A 22,002-nucleotide genomic window follows, 5' to 3' on the forward strand; every position below is an offset into this window, starting at 1 on the left:
AAAAAAAGCAGGGTTCATTAGGCATGTCTATAATCCCAGCACTTGGAAGACTGAAGCAGGAGGATCACAAGTTCCAAAATAGCTTGGACTGCACAGTGAAACCCTGTCAAAAAAACCAAAATCATTCCGGTATCTGAAACTTGAGACGTCTATCAGGTTCCCAAATGGAACTATGGAGTAGACTGCTGGCCATTAGTCTTGATTTCAAGAGAGTTCAGAGCTAAAAATAGACTTCTGAAAGTAATCAGTGTAAAGTCCCAAGTACTTAGGGGAAGCGTCCAAGACTGTGCTTCACACACTGCAACCGAGTCAGAAAACTGAAAACAGGAATCCATAGGAAGGACCATGGGAGAGAGATGCCACAGAAGTATGGTGAAGAAGAGGTTCACAGCAGCGGGACGGTGGTGGCACACACCTTTAATCCCAGCAGAGGCAGGCAGAACTCTGTGAGTTCTAGGCCAGCCTGGTCTACAGAACAAGTTCCTGGAAAACCAGGAAAAAACCTGTCTTGAAAAACAAAAAAAGAAGGGAAGGAAGGAGGGAGGGAGAGAAAGGGAGGAAAGGAGGGTGGAAGGGAGGGAGGGAGAGAGAAAGAAAGGTTCATGGCGGAAGGGAGACATGCTGGGTGTGGTAGTCCCTGTAGCACTAGCACTTGGGAAGGCTCAAAATCATGTTGAGTTCCAGGCCAGCATGAGCTACATAAACCTGTTTCCAAAAGGACAAAAAAAAAAAAAAAAAAAAAAGTCAAGTAACATGAGGCCTTCAAATTGGTCACTGGGTCTGAAGACTTTTGGACTATCTGCCAGAGTGCTTTGGTAAACATGACTAGAAAAGCACCTGACTGGAGAGAATGGTAGAAGAGGGGGAGGTTGTGAGCTGGGAATTGAACCCAGGTCCTCTAGAGGAGCAGCCAGTGCTCTTAACTGCTGGGCCATCTGTCCAACATCTTTACTTTTCTTAACATAATAACCTTCTCCTCGGAGAATAATCAAGTGAGACAGAAAAGAAAAGCAATGGTGGCCAGGCATGGTGGCATACGCCTTTAATCCTGGCAATGGGGAGACAGGGGAGGGAAGAGCCCTATGAGTTTGGGGCTAGCCTGGTGTAAACAGGGAGTTCCAGGATAGTCAGAGCTGCACAGTGAGACCCTGTCTCAATCTCCACTTCCCCCCAAAAAAAGTGGTGTAGGAGACAGAGAACATCACTGCAGGAGACAGAGAGCATCACTGCAGGAGACAGAGAACATCACTGCAGGAGACAGAGAACATCACTGCAGGAGACAGAGAGAACATCACTGCAGGAGACAGAGAACATCACTGCAGGAGACAGAGAACATCACTGCAGGAGACAGAGAACATCACTGCAGGAGACAGAGAGAACATCACTGCAGGAGACAGAGAGAACATCACTGCAGGAGACAGAGAACATCACTGCAGGAGACAGAGAGAGCATCACTGCAGAAGACAGAGAGAGCATCACTGCAGGAGACAGAGAGCGTCACTGCAGGAGACAGAGAACATCACTGCAGGAGACAGAGAACATCACTGCAGGAGACAGAGAACATCACTGCAGGAGACAGAGAGAACATCACTGCAGGAGACAGAGAGAACATCACTGCAGGAGACAGAGAACATCACTGCAGGAGACAGAACATCACTGCAGGAGACAGAGAGCGTCACTGCAGGAGACAGAGAACATCACTGCAGGAGACAGAGAACATCACTGCAGGAGACAGAGAACATCACTGCAGGAGACAGAGAACATCACTGCAGGAGACAGAGAGAACATCACTGCAGGAGACAGAGAGAACATCACTGCAGGAGACAGAGAGAACATCACTGCAGGAGACAGAGAGCGTCACTGCAGGAGACAGAGAACATCACTGCAGGAGACAGAGAACATCACTGCAGGAGACAGAGAACATCACTGCAGGAGACAGAGAGAACATCACTGCAGGAGACAGAGAGAACATCACTGCAGGAGACAGAGAACATCACTGCAGGAGACAGAACATCACTGCAGGAGACAGAGAGCGTCACTGCAGGAGACAGAGAACATCACTGCAGGAGACAGAGAACATCACTGCAGGAGACAGAGAACATCACTGCAGGAGACAGAGAACATCACTGCAGGAGACAGAGAGAACATCACTGCAGGAGACAGAGAGAACATCACTGCAGGAGACAGAGAGAACATCACTGCAGGAGACAGAGAGAGCATCACTGCAGGAGACAGAGAACATCACTGCAGGAGACAGAGAGCATCACTGCAGGAGAAAGAGAACATCACTGCAGGAGACAGAGAGAGCATCACTGCAGGAGACAGAGAGCATCACTGCAGGAGACAGAGAGCATCACTGCAGGAGACAGAGAACATCACTGCAGGACACAGAGAACATCACTGCAGGAGACAGAGAGCATCACTGCAGGAGACAGAGAACATCACTGCAGGAGACAGAGAGAACATCACTGCAGGAGACAGAGAGAACATCACTGCAGGAGACAGAGAACATCACTGCAGGAGACAGAGAACATCACTGCAGGAGACAGAGAGAGCATCACTGCAGAAGACAGAGAGCATCACTGCAGGAGACAGAGAGCGTCACTGCAGGAGACAGAGAACATCACTGCAGGAGACAGAGAGCATCACTGCAGGAGACAGAGAACATCACTGCAGGAGACAGAGAACATCACTGCAGAAGACAGAGAGCATCACTGCAGGAGACAGAGAGCATCACTGCAGGAGACAGAGAACATCACTGCAGGAGACAGAGAACATCACTGCAGGAGACAGAGAACATCACTGCAGGAGACAGAGAGAGCATCACTGCAGAAGACAGAGAGCATCACTGCAGGAGACAGAGAGCGTCACTGCAGGAGACAGAGAACATCACTGCAGGAGACAGAGAGAGCATCACTGCAGAAGACAGAGAGCATCACTGCAGGAGACAGAGAGCGTCACTGCAGAAGACAGAGAGAGCATCACTGCAGGAGACAGAGAATGTCACTGCAGGAGACAGAGAGCGTCACTGCAGGAGACAGAGAGCGTCACTGCAGGAGACAGAGAACATCACTGCAGGAGGGAGGGAGGGAGAGAGGGAGGGAGGGAGGGGAAGAGAAAGAGAGAGAGGGAGCGCAAGCGAGGGCATCACTGCAGGAGTATAGGGAGACCGCCTCACTGTGGGAGTGAGCCCACAGCAGGCAAGGACAGACACAGGAAGGGTTGACTTTATGAGTGACCACAGAACATAATCCTTAGCAAAGTTCTCTAAAATTATGCTTTTAGCTTGGCATGGTGATGCTCTCCTGTAATTTTAGCCTAGAGCAGCTAAGGCAGGAAGGTTACCTGAGTTTGAGGCTAGCCTGGACTACATAGCAAGACCTGGTTAAACACACGCATACACACCCACTATGTGTGTATACACGTCTACACACACACACACACACACACACACACACACACACACGCCTGGGGAGTTAGCTTAACTGGTAAAATACTTGCTGAACAGCTATGAGGACCTGAGTTCAATACCCAGAATCCATGTTTTTTGTTTTTTGGGTTTTTTTAAAGAACATCATGTACATGCTTATAATGCTAGTACTGAGGAAGGGGAGACAGGTGAATTTGAGGCTCACTGGCAAGACAGCTTAACTTTTTTCATTGAGCTCCAAGCCAATGAGAGGCCTTGTCTTTTTTTTTTTTTTTTTTTTTTTTTTTTTTTTTTTTTTTTGGTTTTTCGAGACAGGGTTTCTCTGTGTAGCTTTGCACCTTTCCTGGATCTCACTCTGTAGCCCAGGCTGGCCTCTAACTCACAGAGATCCGCCTGGCTCTGCCTCCCGAGTGCTGGGATTAAAGGCGTGCGCCACCGCCCGACGAGAGGCCCTGTCTTAAAAACAAAGAAAATATAAGGTGGGCAGCCACTGAGAGTGACAGGCTGAGCCGTGGCCTCCACGGGCGTAGTTACACACATGTGCTCACACACTGAAGAAATACAGATGGTAAGTGTATTCCCACAGAGATCCTTCTCACTTGCAGCAGGCGGTAAAGAAAGATACAGGTTGCACACAGTAGATGTATAACTTGTGACTGAGAAATAAGAGTCATCTAAAAGCAAAAAGCAGGGCTAGGGTAAAGAACAGCTTTTAAGGGGAACAGAAGGGCAGCTGGTTGTGGGGGTAAGTGCCTATAATCCCAGTACTTGGGAGGCTGAACAAGGCAGGAGAAATCAGAGTTCAAGACCATCCTGGCCTATGAAGTGAGTTAGAGGCCTCCCTAGACAACATAGTTGAGATGTGAGAAGAAATTAAAAAACAAAACAAGAAAGGAGGTGCAGTATGACCATAGATCAGACCAAACCCCCAGCCTGGGAAGGAGGGAAATTAGATAAAAGCCACCATAACCAATTTAGAGAGATGAAGAGCAGAAATGCCCCAGTGTAACCTTAGAACAAAGTAATGCTGGACCACAGCCAAGCCCCCGCACAAGACTCTCCAGCAGCCTGCGATCCGCTGAAGCCCTCTGCCAGGGTTACGGCCCACCCGAGAGAGACTGCACCAGTGCTTTCCTGCCCTCTCCTGAGCTTGCTGGAGGGTGTGGTCTGCAGTGACGTCCTTCCACCTATATCCCTGAGGAATTTCAGAGACAAACACTCAGGCCACCAGAGTCCCTCTACCCACGGAGGATCTCCAGAGTCAGTCCACTCCCCATCGACTTGGTGAGCTCAAGGATCTGAGAAAACACAAACAGCAATCTGCCAGGCAAACCTAACACCTCACCACAGAAAGCCCTCAGGTGGTAACCTGTCTTTGAAGAAGTAGGCAGGGCTGGGGAGATGGGGTGGGTAACGCACTTGGGGTGCTAGCCACCCCCAAACTCACATAAAGCCAGATGGGGTGGCACACATCTGCAATCCTAGCACCCCAGCAGTCAGACAGGAGGTGGAGACCAGCTAGCCTGGCTTGCTTAGCATCAAAGAAACATGCCTCAAAAAGGTGAAAATAAGGATTGATACTTGTCCTTTGGCCTCTACAGAGTCATGGCAGACACAGGCCCCCATGCTCACATACATTCACACTTACAACACACACACATTAAACACACGGAGGGAAATCTAACTGACTCACTATTAAAACTTACTGGGCTGTGCCGGGCAGTGGTGGTGCACACCTTTAAATACAGCATTTGGGAGGCAGAGGCAGGTGAATCTCTGAGTTCGAGGCCAGCCTGGTCTACAGAGTGAGTTCCAGGAAGGTCAGGGCTATTCAGAGAAACCTTGTCTTGAAAAACCAAACAAGAGGGCTGGAGAGATGGTTTGGCGGTTTAGAGCACTGGCTGCTCTTCCAGAGGACCCAGGTTCAATTCCCAGCACCCACATGGCAGCTCATAACTGCCTATAACTCCAGTTTCAGGCGATGTGACACCTTCACACATACATGTAGGCAAAACAAGCAAGCACATAAAATAAAAATAAAACTATTAAAAAAAAAAAAAGAAAGAAAGAAAAACAAAACAACAACAACATGAAGATTCACTGGGCTAATTAATGCAGACCTTCAGGTGCCGGCTGCCCTGACTCTCCCAAGCACTAGAATGTCACCTGGTGTCAACTCAGCATAACTGACCTTCTCACAGGTTTGTGTCCATCACTATTTATTCCGAGAGATTTCAATTGTTTGAAAAGCCAGCGCCACACTCCTCAGCCCTCGTACTAAGGGTATAGAGCACAAACAAATCCTCCCCTACCACGGCTCCAAAAGAGAAGAGTGAGGAAGAGCTATCTCTCGGGATAGCTCTAAGAGTCAAGTGACTGCATTACCCAATTCATTCAAAAACCATGAAAGTATATTTATTTACTAATCTTTGGAAAGACAAGATTTCCGTATAAAAACAGAACTGTGAGTTGTGGATGTGACTTTGTGGTAGCGCGCTTGCATAGCACACAGGAGGTTCTGGGTTCAATCCTCAGCACTGAAGGGGGAGGAGGAGAAAGAGGAAGAGGAAGAGGGAAGAAATCTTAAGTATTTCAGCTGGGCATGTGTTCCCAGCACTTAAGAAGTAGAGGCAGGGGCTGGAGAGATGGCTCAGAGGTTAAGAGCACTGGCTGCTCTTCCAGAGGTCCTCGGTTCAATTCCCAGCAACCACATGGTGGCTCACAACCACCTGTAATGAGATCTGGTGCCCTCTTCTGTATACATAATAAATAAATAAATCTTAATAAAAAAAAAAAAAGTAGAGGCAGGAAGAACGGGGGGAGTTCAAGGCCAGCCTCGGCTCCAATGTGTCTCAAACCAAAACAAACAAAAAGAAGCACGGAACTACAAGCTGACTTGTCTCCTATGCCACCCACATAATGACTGACCTAGTCCAGGTCTTGCCTCTAAATAGGATAAGAATCTGAAAGCACCGGGAGGTAGCTATGTGCAAAGTCCTACAGTCAGTAGCTGTTCAGCCCTTTCCAGTTGGCCTGTGCGCATAACTAAGCAATGACTTCTTCCATGACACGCATTTGCAGTCTTTCTGGAGCATTTGAAAGGCTTCTCTCCCTCCCGCACACATATACAAAGCAATCCTTTTGGAAGCAGAGCTCCATACTGAATTAAGTTCCACAATGACAAGAACGACAAACCTACACCAACACAGGACTAAGAACAACCGAGAGAGTCTTCATGAGCACACACTTCAAGTTCAGGGAGCCCAGGGCCGGGAACCCCATGGCACAGCATCACAACAACTATGTCCGCATATCAACTACCCATTCACAGAAATGCCAGCAATAGCCAGTCGTGCCCACAAGCAGGGGACTTTTTCCCCCCTGTTAATTTCAATTTATCAACCAGAAAAACAGCCAGAGTTTGGCAGAAGGAGCTCACCAGCACGGTGTTGTTGGGTAGGTTTTTCTGTTTCTCCACTCAGCTCTGTGCTCACTCCTAGCGACCTCTCCCATTACCACAGAGAGAACTTCACCTTCATGAACGCTCAATAACTGATAAGTACACTCCCATCCTGACCCGGACCCCTTTCTGCTGCTCTCCTTGCTGGGCCTGTAACTGTAGCTTCCTGGGGCTGAGGGATTTTTGGTCAAATTATTTTTTAATGTTCTAATCTCTTTCTTCCCATCGTATGTATGTTTCTTGACACTGGCTAATTAAATTTAAAAATCAAGGTCCTGTTTACACTTACATTAGTGTTGCATTGTGCTAATAATATTCTGTAAACAATTCTCTTTTGATTAAAGCCATTAGTGCCAATTTAAAAAAATAAAATTGGGCTGAATGCCCTCCTAGGTGTGAATTTTCACTTTCCCCACAATGGTGGCAGCTAACAATTCCAGTCTCTGGCACATCTACTGAGAACATAAAAGTTTCCCTGGAACTAACAAATCACTTCCCTTCCAACACAATTATATAATGTGAGAGTTAAACAGTACCCTAGAGATTACTGTGTGGTCTAAAATCCCTCCGAACTAAGAGACTATCAAAAATCCCTCTGGGCAGAGACGGATCTGTACACTCTCACTGCGTGTTGATCTGTAAATCCCACCTACCAGAGTCTCTTAACACCGGCCTGTGTCCATTAACATTATTGTTCTCACCAAACTATGACTATAGTACCCACTAAATCAATAATTCATGATTAACAGGATTGTTCTGCTCATTAACCAACGTGCAAAAAGAAACTCAATGAAGGAAACTCCACCATTAAGCAAATGCTTTGATTCTTCTTTTGATTTTAGAGTTTCAAGCTCCTAAAAATCAAGTCCTATGCCGGGTCTGACCCGCACAAGGGCACAGGTGGCCAAAACACTCAGAGAAGCATGGACATCAACGCTGCTGTCAGTCCACCACCAAATTTTAACCACAAAGGGCAAACTTGGTTGTTCCTTTGCTTAGGATCTTAAGTTTTCAGTATCTATCCAAAACACTCACGTTTTTTCAACCTCTCAGATGATCTTTTTAAAACAGAAAGTCTTGCTGCATTCATGTGACTACATTACACAACCTTCTACTATAACTGGGGTGCAGACTTAACCACAGTACTGGAGTAAGGTATGTTATTATACTAATTAGCTGTCCCTCCAGTTAGCAGTCCCAGACCCCATCTGACTTCCCATGTGATAACGGAGAGAACAAAGCCTCCACATCACCAATGACAGTTTACCTTACTTAAGATAAGAATGTATTCTAAAATGCCCTCATCCTTTACCACACGATTCGGCATACAAAGCATCTCTTTTGAGGACCTTTGTAATAAAAGCAAAGTAACAAACTATACACTTCTGAACTGGTTTGCTGAAAACGTATCACAGGCAATCCCTCAACACAACAATGAACGCTTTCACTGATTTTCTTCAGGCCGTAATTTAAATTCCCTCCTCCTCCTCCTCCTCCTAAATATCTCCGGACAGTGACTCCTGGCAATCCATCTGTCTGTTTCAGCTTTTCAAAACTAACGGGTCAAGTTCCTTTCCCTCCCATTTCAACACGATGTCGCCTTGCCACCGCAGCCCACCGCTGACGGCCGGAATAACATATTCAATTTCACTGTCCTTCATTGTTAACAAGCTAACTGCCATTTTGCCACCATGCACACGACAGAAATGTGTTCTCACAGGCATCTTATGAATTTCCAAAGCAGCTATTCTTTGTGGGTTTACAAAACATGCGCCTTTTCTGAATTCCCTTCATCACCACAGAAACGGCTTTGTGAAGCTGAGATTTTTTTTTTAAGTTTCTTAAGCAAAAAGAAACAGATTCTAATATTTTTTATTTTCCTAGCAAGTCCTACAGGCTATCCTATAGGGCACAACAGAAAAGTGTCGGGATAAAGACCTTAATAAATACAGCTTTTGATGGTTGTGAAATTTTTCAGTCCACACACATACAAAAGTGTATCCAGCGTCCTCCTTTCTTTTCGGGCTCCACCATACGGCCTCCTCAGCTCAACGTTAGAATCAAACGGCTGGCTCTGGCTTGTGCACAGCGCCCAGGATCTTGCCCTGGGTCTTGCCGCCCCTGCCCGGGCTCGCCGGCAGCCACGACGCCTCGGCCGGCCCCAAACCCGCCGCGGCGGCCCTGGGCTCCGCCACAAAGGCCGGCCTGCGCCTCGTGCACGTGTGCCGGGCTGCCAGGCTCCGGGCCGCCCTTCCTGGGTCAGAGCTGCTGCTGCCCGGGGGAACGGCGGCCGAACCCCCGACGCCCGGGCCGCAGAGGGCCATCCCCCTGCCGCAGGCCCGCGTCCCCTCCGCTGCCCGCGCCTTTTCCCTTCGGGAAATCCCGTCGGAAGCCCTCGGGGCCGCACCCCGCACTCCCCCGGCCCCCCGCCCCGGCGCCTCACCTCCTCCTCGCTCTCGCTGCGGAAGCACAGGCACGCGGCCCGCTTCTTGTAGCCGTCGCCGTCGTAGGTGCGGGTCTGGTTCGACTTGAGCTTCATCATCCTCCGGGCCCGGGTGGGGGTGCCGTGCGGGGCCTCGGAGTCCGGAGAGGGGGGAGCCTGCTGCGGGCGGTCGCGCGCGCGCGCCCCCGGCCTGGCCGAGGCGGGGAGGAGGGTCTGTGTGTCCGCTACACGGCCCCGCGGCGGGCCAGCCTCATTGCCCCCGGCCCGGGACCTGCGCCGCAGTCACGGCCGCCGTCGCCGTCGCCACCGCCCCCTCTACCGCCGCCGCCCCGACGACGACCGCGCCGCCATTTTGGGCGCGCTGCGTCAGCGGCGTAAGGGCACGCGGGCCCGCGGGGCCGTCGCGCGTGCGCGGCGCAGGCGGCGTTCGGGAATCGCGCCCGCCCCGCGCGCTGGGCGCAAAGGAGCCGCTGCACCGAGGGGCGGCGGGAGCTGGCGCGGCCGCTACGCCGACAGCGTAGGAGCGCGGACGGCGGAAGCCGGGCGAGTCCGGGGCGCGTGGGCACCGCTCGAGACCCCCACGGTCCGCGGCGCCGACACACACACACACACACAGAAAGTAAGACACGCGCGCGCGCGCGCACACACACACACACACACACACAGAGTCAGCGGGTCAGCCTGACCCAAGGTCGCGCCGCTCAGCTGACATGAGTGAGGGTGACGGCGCAGGTCTGCTGAAACCCGGGTGCTGTGCCTCGCCGTAGACCGGCAACCCTGGTTGCTGGCAATCAGGAGTGGGGCGAGGCGTTCGTTTGCTCTTTGCAGTCAGTCGGTGGCCATCAGAACGTATGCGCGTCCTGCAGTTATTTATTTGTACAAAAAAGGCAAAAGCCGCCGTTCCGGGTGAACCTTAAGGGGCAGACCACTTTGCCTGGCATGGTTTGAGGACTGGGTTCGACCCGCAGCACTACAAAAGGAAAAGAAAAGCAAATGCAACCTCCTAAGGTAAACCGGAAGAGCAGAAGAGAAAAAGAGAAACCCTGTGTGTATGTGTATGTGTGTGTGTGTGTGTGTGTGTGTGTGTGTGCGCCATGATGCTTGTGTGAATTCTTTCTCTCCCACCATGTAGTACCAGGAGACTGAATTCAAGTGGTCAGGCCTGGCTGCAGATAACCTTACTGGGCCATCTGGCTGGCTTTTTTTTTTTTTTTTTTTTTTTTTTTTTTGGTTTTTCAAGACAGGGTTTCTCTGTGTAGTTTTGGTGCCTGTCCTGGATCTCACTCTGTAGACCAGGCTGACCTCGAACTCACAGAGATCCACCTGGCACTGCCTCCCGAGTGCTGGGACTAAAGGCATGGGCCACCACTGCCCGGCCTGGCTGGCACTTATTACATAATCAGCTTGTATTTACTACACTCATTAATAGTCTAAAGGGTTCAGTAAATAAAGGCACTCACCACGAAGCCTGACAACCCGAGTTAGATCCGAGACCCACACAGTGAAAACAAAGAACTGTCATTTCCACAGTACCCTGACCTATGTGTCCACATACATAGTAACTTTTTTTGTTTGTTTTTTAGAGACAAGGTTTCTCTGTGTAGATATGGCTGTCCTGGAACTTGCTCTGTAGACCAGGCCGGCCTGGAACTCACATAGATCCCCCTGAACTTTTTTTTTTTTTCAGTCTGATTAAAAAATAAAGGCTGGAGAGATGGCTCAGTGGTTAAGAGCACTGACTGCTCTTCCAGAGGTCCCAGGTTCAATTCCTAGCACCCATATGGCAGCTTACAACTGTCTGCGGCTTCAATTCGACATACATAGATGCAGGCAAAACACCAATAAAATAAAATGAAATAAATAAAAATGTCTGGCTGGAGAGGTGACTTGGGTTTTGGAGCATTCTTTGCTCTTGGAGAGGACCTAGATTGCATTTCTAGGACCTACGTGTGGTGCTTTACAACCATCTGTAATTCCAGTTTCAAGGGATCCCATGCTCTCCTCTAACTTCTCTGGGCACCAAGCACATATGTGGTGAACATACAAGCAAAGCACCCCGTAAGATAAAATGGATAAATCTGAGCTGGTTGGCCGTGGTGCACGCCTTTAATCCCAGCACTAGGAAGGAAGGAAGATGGCAGGGCACAGGAAGGTATACAAGCGTGAGTAAACAGGAAGTCGAGTAAACAGGAAGTCTCTCTCTTGAGGCTGAGGATTTCGTAGAGGTTAGAACTTTGTGGCTGGCTTGTTCGGTTTCTGACCTTTCACCTTTCACCCCAGTATATCTGGCTCCGGGTTTTCTATTAATAAGACTGTTTACCAATCTGTGTTGCAGTCCAGAGGGCTGGGGATTTGTCTACCGTGTATGATGGACTCAGTCCCCAGCACTGCATAAAAAAATAACTTTACAGATGAGGTGGCACATTCCTGAATCCCAGCACTGGGGAAGCAGAGGCAGGTGGATCTCTGTGAGTTCTAGAACAACCTGATCTACATTGCAAGTTCCAGGACAGCCAGGGCTGTACACACACACACAAAGTAGTTAAATAGATATTTTAACTAATATAACTAATAATATATATAAGAAAATATACAAGTGACCAGTAGGTTCAAAGCACTGGACATTATCATTAAAATCCAAGTTAAACTAACAAGAGCTGGGAATGTAGCTTATTTGGCAGTGTTTGCCTAGCATACATGGAGCTCTAGGTTCCAACCTAAACACCACATAAACTGAGTAACAGCACAGTTCTGTAATCCAAGCACTCGGGACATAGAGGCTGGAAGATCAGGAACTCAAGGCCACCACTGGCTACACAGCAAGTTTGAGGCCAGTCTAGGCTCCAAGAAACCATGTTCCAAAGGGAAGGGGGTAGGAGAGGGGCTGGAGAGATGGCTCAGCAGGTAAGAACACCTAACGGTCTGCAGAAGACCCTGGTTCCAGGGGATCTAACATCTGGACTCTGTAGGCACTGCACACACATGACGCTGCATACAGGCATACACACATACCCAGAAAATAAAGACAAATTCTTAAGATCCTTAACTGTCTGTCGGTGCTGCTTCTGGGCCCTCATCGTAATTTTGAAGTCCCACTTGATTTCTAGCTTCCATAAATTTTGCTTCATTTTGGGTGGCAACGGCAGCGGCGGTGGCGGCGCACGCCTTTAATCCCAGCACTCGGGAGGCAGAGGAAGGTGAATCTCTTGTGAATTCGAGGCCAGCCTGGGCTACAAAGTGAGTTCCAGGACAGGACTGTTTCACAGAGAAATCCTGTCTTGAAAAACCTAAATAAATAAATAAAAGCAAGACATGTGTGTGAGTTCACTGCAGACATGACAGAAAATTCTGCTTCATTTTGAGGCCCTCTCGCTCCTCCACCTCGGTATCCTCTCCCATTTCATATTTCACTCTTTAAAGATGCCCTTTTCCTCACAATGGCCTCTCTGATGTGTCAGTCACCCGACAGGGCTTACTTCTCAAGTGGCTGTTCCTCTGGACCTGAGCCATGCATTTATCACAGGCTTCCAACAGAGCAGCTCTGAACAGCAGTGGCCTCTGGGCTTCCACGCCCTGGAACTTCCCAACAATCCTCCTCACCCCCTCCCCAGCAATGACCTCATTCTGTCCCGCTTCCTCTTCTAACCCTGAGAAGATGATGGATTTCCCTTCCTCTCTTGCTAACGGTTCCACGGCGCTGCGGCCACTATTGACCTAGTGTCTTACGGTGCCCAGAGCAGGTACTGAGCCACCCAGAGCTCTGTTCCCTGGATTCTGGAGTGAGGGCTTCAATGTTTTGACACCCCCTGTGCGTCTGTCAGTTCCCACCTCTCACTCCTGGCCTGGTAGCCCAGGTTGAACTCCCAGCACCTGAGAGGGAGGCAGGCATCAAGTTCAAGGTAAGCCTTTGGTATGGGGGCTAAAAAACAAAAAAAAAAAAATCTTTTTTTAAAAAAAAAAAATGATCTATTGGCCACACTAAACCATCCCCAGAGGCCAGCCTGGTCTGCACAGTGAATTGTCTTAAACACACACATACCCAAAGCCCAACGAAGACTTACAGTGTGTGCACAGGTGTCTCAGTGAATTCAGAACAGGGGATCAAGCTAATCAACATATTCATTGCCTACACTACTAACCCTTTATAGGATGATGGCAATGATCGAATATTTATTTTAAGTACCTTGGTTCTGCCTGTGTGAATGTCTGAAGGCATCAGTTCCCTTAAAACAGGAGTTATGAGCTGTCACGTGGAGTCTTGAGAATCAAACCCAATTTCTAGGGAAGAGCAACCAGTGCTCTTAACTGCTGAGCCATCTCTCCAGCCCCTGAACATGTAATTTTTTCAGGTGTTTACTACATGTATGGAGTGGGGTAAACATGTACAGTGCATGTGTGGAGGTCAAAGGCCAACTTCTCACAAGCTTGTTCTTTCACCAAGTAGACTTGAGATTGAACCGAGACCATCGGGCTTGGTGGCGACGTCCTTTACCCAGTCATTGTCTCTTTGTGCGTTCTCAAGAGGTCAGCTTGTTTACTGATGTTTGTCCAAGTCCTCCAAGATTCTTGGTGTCGTTTCTTGGGAGGGCGGGGAAACCAACCCAGGCAGTAGAAGCAGTAGGAAGCGTCTCCCAGGTCAGTCAGTGTCATGGTCAGTCAGTCCACCCACCCCCACCCCACCCCTGCCTCCACCTCAGGTGTACTGAGAGGTTATTGTTGGCCTGGAACTTCTCTGCCACAGCCTTTTCTAAGCGGCTCAGCTCCAAGCCAATGACTAAAGGGACAAATAAAAGCCTGGGAGACCTGCAAGGCTCATTTGGCGTGCTCTGCAGGTCCCCTCTTGCTGTCTCTAACCCACCCTTCTCCAGCCCAATTTCACCATCCCACCTCCCTATCCTCCATTTTCTTGGAAGTTGGGACATCACTTGGTATTTGGTATCACAGAACACGATTACAGGCATGCACCAACCAACACAGCCATATTCAGACTGTTTCTTCAGAACACTTACCTCTGAGCCCATAAGAAACGACTAGCTGGACGGCAGTGGCGCACGCCTTTAACCCCAGCACTCAGGAGGCAGAGCCAGGCAGATCTCTGAGTTCAAGGCCAGCCTGACCTGCAGAGCAAGATCCAGAACAGGCACCAAAAAACTAGAGAAACCCTGTCTCAAAAGACAGGGGAAAAAAGAATTACTAGTTAGGGACAAGATAATCACCAACACAAGAGCAGACTGCTTTGTGCCTGTGGGTGCCCTTGGGCATTGTCTTAGTTGGGCCCAATGGCAGATGCACAGGGAAGAGGCTGAGAGAAGAGTCAGAGGGTGATCTGACAAAGCAAGACTCTGGTTTGGTTGTGTGGTTTTTTTGTTTTTTCGAGTTTCTCTGTGTAGTTTTGGTGCCTGTCCTGGACCTCGCTCTGTAGCCCAGGCTGGCCTCGAACTCAGGTATCAGCCTGCCTCTGCGTCCCGAGTGCTGGGATTAAATGTGTGTGCCACCACTGCCCAGCCGGTTCTGGGGTTTTTTGAAACAGGGTTTCACTATATTATATAGACTAAAACTCAAGAGATCCACCTACTTCTGCCTCTCTAGTGCTGGGACTAAGGGTGTGCACCACATTGTTTTGAAAGGGGGTGCGAGGAGGCAAGGCCCTTCTACCAAGAACATCTGAGTTAGAGCAGGACCTCAAAATAAACCCACAACTAATCTAAATCACGAGGTTTGACGAGCACCGTAAGAAAAACGAAGGCTGTGGAGGAAACCCATTTACAGGCTGGCCTAGGTAGGACACAAGGTCCTGACTTCCCTGAAGAATCCATTCAAGAATCCCAGCAGTGAGAACTGCAGAAGGCCCAGATTCCCCCAAGCACCACTGAGAGCCACAGGACTTTTAACTGCACTTGAGCCACCAAACTGCCACCTAGTGGTCCACATTACCAAGGACACCAGGACCGCCCTGCCTCTGCAGTTCTGAACCTGTAGATAGGGGTGTGCCATGCCAACCTCCCCAGCCCAGCCCCAACCTACAACTTCGGGTGGTCATTGACTGACCTGCAGGACTGTGAAAATAGGCCTTTTACCTGGTGTTCAAACCAAATTAACTTTGCTCTACCCAGAAAACTGGACTTGTCATCACCACTCAGGGCCCCCCAGAAAAACTACCATTTTCTTCCCAGGGTGCCCAGAGTAACAGCTCCCCCAGCTTATTTTCCAATTCTGGAAATAGAACAGTCCAGCCTTCATAAGCCTGGGCAGGGACTTCCAAGTTCTTTGTCACTGTCAGGGTTTGAATCCCAGGCCTCTGATTCTAGGCAAACTCCACTACAGAGCCATACCCGCAGCATTAAAAAGAGAAGAATAAGCAGCTAGGTCGTTCCTACTCTAGCCCAAACCACTTGGGAGGTGTCAAGGTCACATCCATTCACAATGACCCTTAAACCAGTCCCTTTTAGGCCACACAACAAAGCGGATGCATTTTTCTTTAAAGTTTAATCAAAACATTACAATCTTCAAGTTCACTGAGGTGGCTGCCCACGTCCACGACCAAAGCCTCCTCTCTGCAAGACAAAGCACATACAGTTAGCAGCAGGCCCAGGTCTGCCTGGCTGGAGACACCCACAAAACTAAACAGCCAGATGAGCACACACCAGTACATCCCAGCCTCACCCCTTATGGGCTGTGGGGCCTTGTTTGACTTCCGAGCCTGTCAGAATGGGGCCCAGGCTACAAACTCAGTGTTTGGAGATATGAAGGAGATATGAAGACCCTGGCACAGGGATCCACACTAGATATATATGTTTATATGCACATACATACATACATACACGTATACATATATATGTGTGTGTATATATATACCGTTCTAGAGATCTGACAGACAGCAACTGCCTGTTGAAGTCCTGCCACAGGACTCCATGCCAAGCATACAACCTGGATTAGCTGGTCTATGAGAGCCTTTATTATTGTCCCATTTCAGAGAAACCAGGAGGAGGGAACGAAGACCACATCTGAAGGTATTCTGATTCTAGAGCAATTCTATTCTGGGACCCACAGGATCTCCAGTGTTTAGTTCTATCTCAAACTTCATAAAATTAATTCATAGACTGAGTCAAAAGCATCAGTAACCCCAGCATGTCACAGGTACCGACATGAGATCAGCAAAGCATGTATTCACCAAGGTTTGCAGTGTTTCACTGCAAGGCCGATCCTAATCTGGGGAAGGCAGGCATGAGACATCGCACACCAGCCAGCACCCACTAAGGCACTGGGCAAGGCCACACTACAGGGACCTGGAAAGCAAACAAGGAGGTACTCACAAACTGGAATTCGGTGGCCGAGCCTGCCCCCGCCTCAGCTTTCTTGTCGGCACCAGCTGCAAAGAGAACAACTTAGGTGACTAAATCTCATCTCTGGGAAGTAAGGAAGACAAGCCACAGAGCCCACACATGCAGGAAAGATCACCCCACCAAGCACATCACCCTGATGGTGGAGGAAAACACATGACTTGCCCCTACTCCCTCCCTTCTCAGATCCTTCCAAACTCACTAACCATCCCCTCCTCTAGGTAAGCTGCTCTGATACAAAGGACCAAGCTGGTAGAGGAAGCTCAGCCAGGGGAAGCATGAAGGGCAATAAAGAGCCCTGCGAGCAAAGTCCAACTTCCATTACGAGAAAGCAGCAGGGCACATGCCTGGAACCCAAAAACTCAGAAGCAGGATGCCTGGACTACATGGCAAGACCGGTTCAAAAAAGCAGCCCCAGTTCAAATTGCAATGTGCACATTTCAGAGCGAAGGGAAAAGTGATGTAAAATATCTCAGTGTTAAGGAGGCTAGATGTTAAAATGACTAGTTAGGACTAAATATAATGTACTAACAGCCAAATACTATTTCCATTAAATGTAGGTTTTACACTTAAATTCAGTTCCTATAGATTGGGTGATCCAGGGCCAAGAGAACACACACAGCTTCGGTAAGTACTACAATTAAGAGACTTCTCTGCCCCTTCACAGCACAGGCTGCTGCTGGCCACTTCCTGCCCTCAACCAAGTCTGTTCTCCCATCAATGTGCAGACTAACCTGTCATCCTCACAGGCCCCACCCTCTGAATGAGGATCCCACCAATTACTTCCCCTGAACAGGGAGCTGAGGAAGGTGTTCAGGCCGGTCTGCCGGTCTTCACTTCGAAGCACACAGAAGACACAAAGGGGTAAGGCAGAGAAGAGAGCCTGGCCTTGCCCTTACCCCCCAGGCTCCCCTGTATTCCTCTAAGGCCTCAGCTGGGATGTTCTTCCCTTGAGAGCCCACCTGGCTCTTCCAGGTGCTTGCTTAATCCTCCTCCCTTCTGTAAAGCTTTCTCTACACACCCGAAAACTACAGTACCCTCCCCACACATTTTCCACCACTAAATGAAAGCTCAGTGCCAAGACCCACACTCAGCTCCTCAAAAAGTGCCCGGCACACAGCAGGCACCCAACACACACTCATGAGTGAACAGACAACCACTACTCTGGCTCAAGGCAAGCATTTCCTCTACTCAAAAATGAAATTCCACTGTTCTTAATGAGAGGTCAGGCCACACAAGGACAACAGAAAGCATGCTGTTGTCACTCTTAAGAGGTCAGCTTTGCTCTGAGGACACCAGCCTTCCTCCAATTCCCACACCAAGGACCTTTCCTGGCCACCTTAGCAACAAGGACTGCAGTCCACCCAGGGTAACTGAAAATCTGGGTTTGAACCCAGGTAGAGACACGATACTTACGGGGCACAGCACTCCTTCTGTAGGTGTCTCTGTCTGCCTCCCCTCTGGTGAACCTTGCAGGTCGCTCACCCTCTGGACCTACAGAAACCAAAGTGCACTGTGATCAGGAGGCAGCCAATGACGAGAGAACAGGAAAAACGGGCAACAGTGTGCTTCCAGCCATCACTGGCAGCCACAAACTTGGGTGTGGATTAGTGAACCTGTCACTGTAACTATTTTGGTTCTTCCTATCTTGATTAAAACAAACAGGCCAGAGAGTGGTGGTGCACACCTTTAATCCCAGCTCTTGGGGGGCAGAGGCAGGCAAATTCTGGGTCAGCCTGATCTACAGAGAATCCCAAAACAAACAAGAAACCAGAACCAAGAAGTCAGTGATAGTTCAGCCCATAAAAGCTACTTTATGAAATCTGGGGACCTGATCTTGATCTTCAGGTTCCATGGAAAAAAGACCCAACTTTCAAAGTTGTTCCCACATGCCACACTACTCACACACCTGCTGCCGCCTCCTGTACATTTCCTCTAAGGGACTGACTTAGCACATATTCACTGAAAACACAATTTTTTGGAGACAAGAGTCTTGCTATATAGACCCAGCTGACCTGCCTGCCTCCCCTTCCTGGGTGCTAGAGGATCAAAGTTGTCGTTCCCAAACCCAACCAACAAACTTCATTTCTTGGTTTTTGTGGGGCTCCCTGGCTGTCCTGGAATTCCAACAGTTTTCTCTTCCTCCCAAGTGCTGGGATGAAAGGCATGTGCCACCACTGGCTCCTAAATAAACTTTTAAGGCTACATACAATTCTGTAGCAAGCAGTAAATATGCATGCCAGACCCTGGTTTTTCCCCAGCTGGTTCTGAAGGTTCAGAACCCTTTTTGGCTCTGAGGATACAAGCCTACCTAAACACTAGAATCCTTTAAGCGTTTCTGTACTAAGTTCGTGTGCTGAGGTCCCTCTCCAGGCAAACCCAATCCAGTTCAGGAATCTCTACCCTATCACCTCAGCCTGTGGCTTCTACAAAGTTCACGAGAGTGAATCAGCAGGGATGAGCTAGGAGTCAGCAGTTTCAGACCCAACACAGTATCTTATCTTCTCAGACTATGATTATACACAGCTGGCTTCTTCTTCTCCTAACTTCTGTTCCCTCTGCAAGGAAATACACCAAGCAGTTCATTCTTCCACAGTGAACAGCTCTGCTTTGGGATAAGGACACCCGCTCTGCTGGACAAGTCACTGTGTTCTGTCACAGCCTTCTGTACATCCCATCATTGCAGACAATTAGGGAAAGGTGTAGACATGGAAACTATTCAAAGCTTAACCCAAGACCCTGCACTTTATGGTGTCTCTAAAACGGACACCGATGCACTCTAAGAACGTTTCTGAGCTGGGAGTGGTGGCACACACCTCTAAGTCCCAGCACCCTGGAGGCACAGGCAGGAGGATCAAAGTTGTTCAAGCTCATCCCCAGTTACATAAAGAGCTCAAGGCCTTTCTGAGCTTCCGGAGACCCTAACACCGCTCACTAGACAGGGTTTCTCTGTGTAGCTTTGCGCCTTTCCTGGCACTCACTCTGTAGCCCAGGCTGGCCTTGAACTCACAGAGATCCGCCTGGCTCTGCCTCCTGAGTGCTGGGATTAAGGCGTGCGCCACCCGGCTACACGGCTCATTCTTTAACCTAGAACCAATACTCCCACCAAGTGCTTTCCGAGGCTCCTGGGGTGTGTGGGATCCATACCTTTGGGCCGAGGCCTGCCAGTTTCAGGACGGCTGCGGCGCAGGGTGGCAGGCACGATCTCCGGAGGGAGGTGGAGGTAATCACGGAGATACTGGATGCCCTCGTTGGTAAGGTACCAATAGAAGTGTCTCCAGGCAAACTGCTCCTTCACATACCCTCGGGATTTCAGAGACTGCGGACAGAACCATGTTAACACAAGACTGGCAGGCCGACATGGAACACAGCAGTAGGCTGAGAAACCCCTGGAGGGCAAGGGTTCCGATCCTAAAGGGTCCTTTGGGGCAAGTAGATCAGGAAAAGGAACTCGACTGTCCCCTGCTCTTGCCCCGAGGAGACATATTTCAGCGTGGATCTGCCTCACCTCCCTCCACAGCAGTCCAGCCCAACAGGAGAGGCAAACACCTCCATCCCTGTCCACCTCCACCCCTGTCCACTCCATACCTGCATTGCCTTCATTACATGAAGGTTGGGCACGTTCTTGTCGGCCAGCTCGGGGTGTTTGGGCATATGGACATCCTTCTTGGCAACCATCACTCCTTCCTTGAAAAGGAGTTCATAGATGGCAATCCGGTTCTTCTTGGGCATCAACATCTACAAAAAGAGAAGTGATCGTGAACAGACATCTCTGGGACAGGTTAATCCCAACACTCAGAAGGCAGAGGGAGGTGGATTTTAGTTTGAAACCAGCCTGGTCTAAGTCTGGTCTAGGCCTACACAGAAATTCTGTCTCTTAAAAACAAGACAAAATTAAAAAAGAGAGAAAAAAAAGCACTTCATGAGCATCGTGGCCACAAGTTCCAAGTTCACAACCACCACGTCCACAGTTTAAACTGGTGAGACAACATGGTAGACTCACAGGTATAAATCCCCAAAACTACAAAACAACCTGTCCGGGGACCAGATCCCTTTCCAACTGCTACAATTTAGCTGAGAAAACTGCCAGGTCGTTAAACAGACCACAAACAGCGGTGCACATCCGCGGCGCTGTCACGGCTCTCCCAGCAAGCGTCAGGGGAGGAGGGTGGGCACACGGGGGGGACCCCCGGAACCAGCGGTCATTCTCAGGGTGAGACCGGGTGGTTCCTCCTCCAGGAACTCCGGGAAGACCCGGCATGGGGGCTCCGCTTCCTGCCGGGCGGAGGACCCCAAAAAGCAAGGCTGCGTGCACTCCTTGACCCCTCCGCAGGGGACCGCTCGGGGACCGCGGATCGGGCAGGCGAGGGGCACGGGGCCTGCCGTGGACACCCGCGCGGGCGGACGGCGCCCTCCACCCCGGCCCGGGCGCTTCCCGCCACACGTGGCCTCCAGGTCCCGCTCCTCCCCGCTCCTCCGCCACCGGGACGGGCGCCGGTCCTCGCCAGCGCGCGCCCCTGCGTCCGCAGCCCTCCGGCCGGGGTGAGACGCGCCGCGGGGAGGGCGAGGGAGGCCTCTGCCTGCCCCCCGAGGCCGCAGGCCCGCCACGGCGGCGCCAGGGCCCGGATGGAGCCCGATAGCGCCCCAACCCCGGGGAACTCACCGTGGCGGCGGCCGGGTCCGAGACGGAGGCTGGAAAGGAAGGGGCATGCGCGGCGCAGCGTCTCTTCCGGGCCGCGTGGCCCCGCCCCTCCCTCGCAGGACCCGCAAGCCATCTCGGGTGGCCTCCGCAGTGCCTGAGGACGGCGCGGGCACGCATGCGCGAGACCCCCCCCCCTCACACACACACACCGCCCGCCCTCCTGTGCAGGTTCGAGGGGAGGCGTCGCGTCCGGAACCCCCTGCTCGCAGTTGATACAGAGAAGCCCGTGTTTACAGCGTAGGGGTGGGATGCAAGCAGAGGGCTGGTGAGTTATAGCCTCAGCTGCATAGTGAGCCCTAGGCCAGCCTGAGCTACCTGAGACCTCAGCACAAAAGGACAAAAAGAAAGCAGATGTGGCTAGGTTACTTTTTTTTTTTTTTTTGGTTTTGGTTTCTCTGTGTAGCTTTGCGCCTTTCCTGGGACTCACTTGGTAGTCCAGGCTGGCCTCGAACTCACAGAGATCCGCCTGCCTCTGTCCCCCGAGTGCTGGGATTAAAGGCGTGCGCCAGTGGCTAGGTTACTTTTTACATGTGCCGGATTTATTTGCAGGGAGAAACTATCATAGCCTTTGCAGCCGTAATTGGGGCTCACTGCCCATTAACCCTGCTTAGACCAAAGGGAATTTTA

General features: G+C 50.3%; 2 protein-coding genes across 2 annotated transcripts in view; both read right to left on the minus strand.

The window, feature by feature from the left end:
* Nudt3 (nudix hydrolase 3) overlaps positions 1 to 9,674 on the minus strand; it is a 65,164-nt gene extending 55,490 nt beyond the window's left edge. The window contains exon 1 of the mRNA XM_028888339.2: positions 9,334 to 9,674. Within this exon, the coding sequence (XP_028744172.1) occupies positions 9,334 to 9,432 (99 nt within the window). The 5' untranslated portion in view covers positions 9,433 to 9,674. The remainder of the gene's footprint in view (positions 1 to 9,333) is intronic.
* A 6,126-nt stretch (positions 9,675 to 15,800) lies between these two features.
* On the minus strand, positions 15,801 to 21,441 carry Rps10 (ribosomal protein S10). Its single transcript, XM_028888341.2, has 6 exons — positions 21,337 to 21,441; positions 20,262 to 20,411; positions 19,821 to 19,992; positions 18,090 to 18,167; positions 16,647 to 16,702; positions 15,801 to 15,887 (listed from the first exon to the last, which is right to left on the minus strand). Exons 2-6 carry the CDS (start codon positions 20,409 to 20,411, stop codon positions 15,846 to 15,848), a joined length of 498 nt encoding a protein of 165 aa, XP_028744174.1. The 5' UTR covers positions 21,337 to 21,441; the 3' UTR covers positions 15,801 to 15,845.
* Between the last annotated feature and the right edge of the window lie 561 nt (positions 21,442 to 22,002).

Source organism: Peromyscus leucopus, chromosome 16_21 (assembly GCF_004664715.2).
Source record: "Peromyscus leucopus breed LL Stock chromosome 16_21, UCI_PerLeu_2.1, whole genome shotgun sequence".
Taxonomy (NCBI): Eukaryota; Metazoa; Chordata; class Mammalia; order Rodentia; family Cricetidae; genus Peromyscus; species Peromyscus leucopus.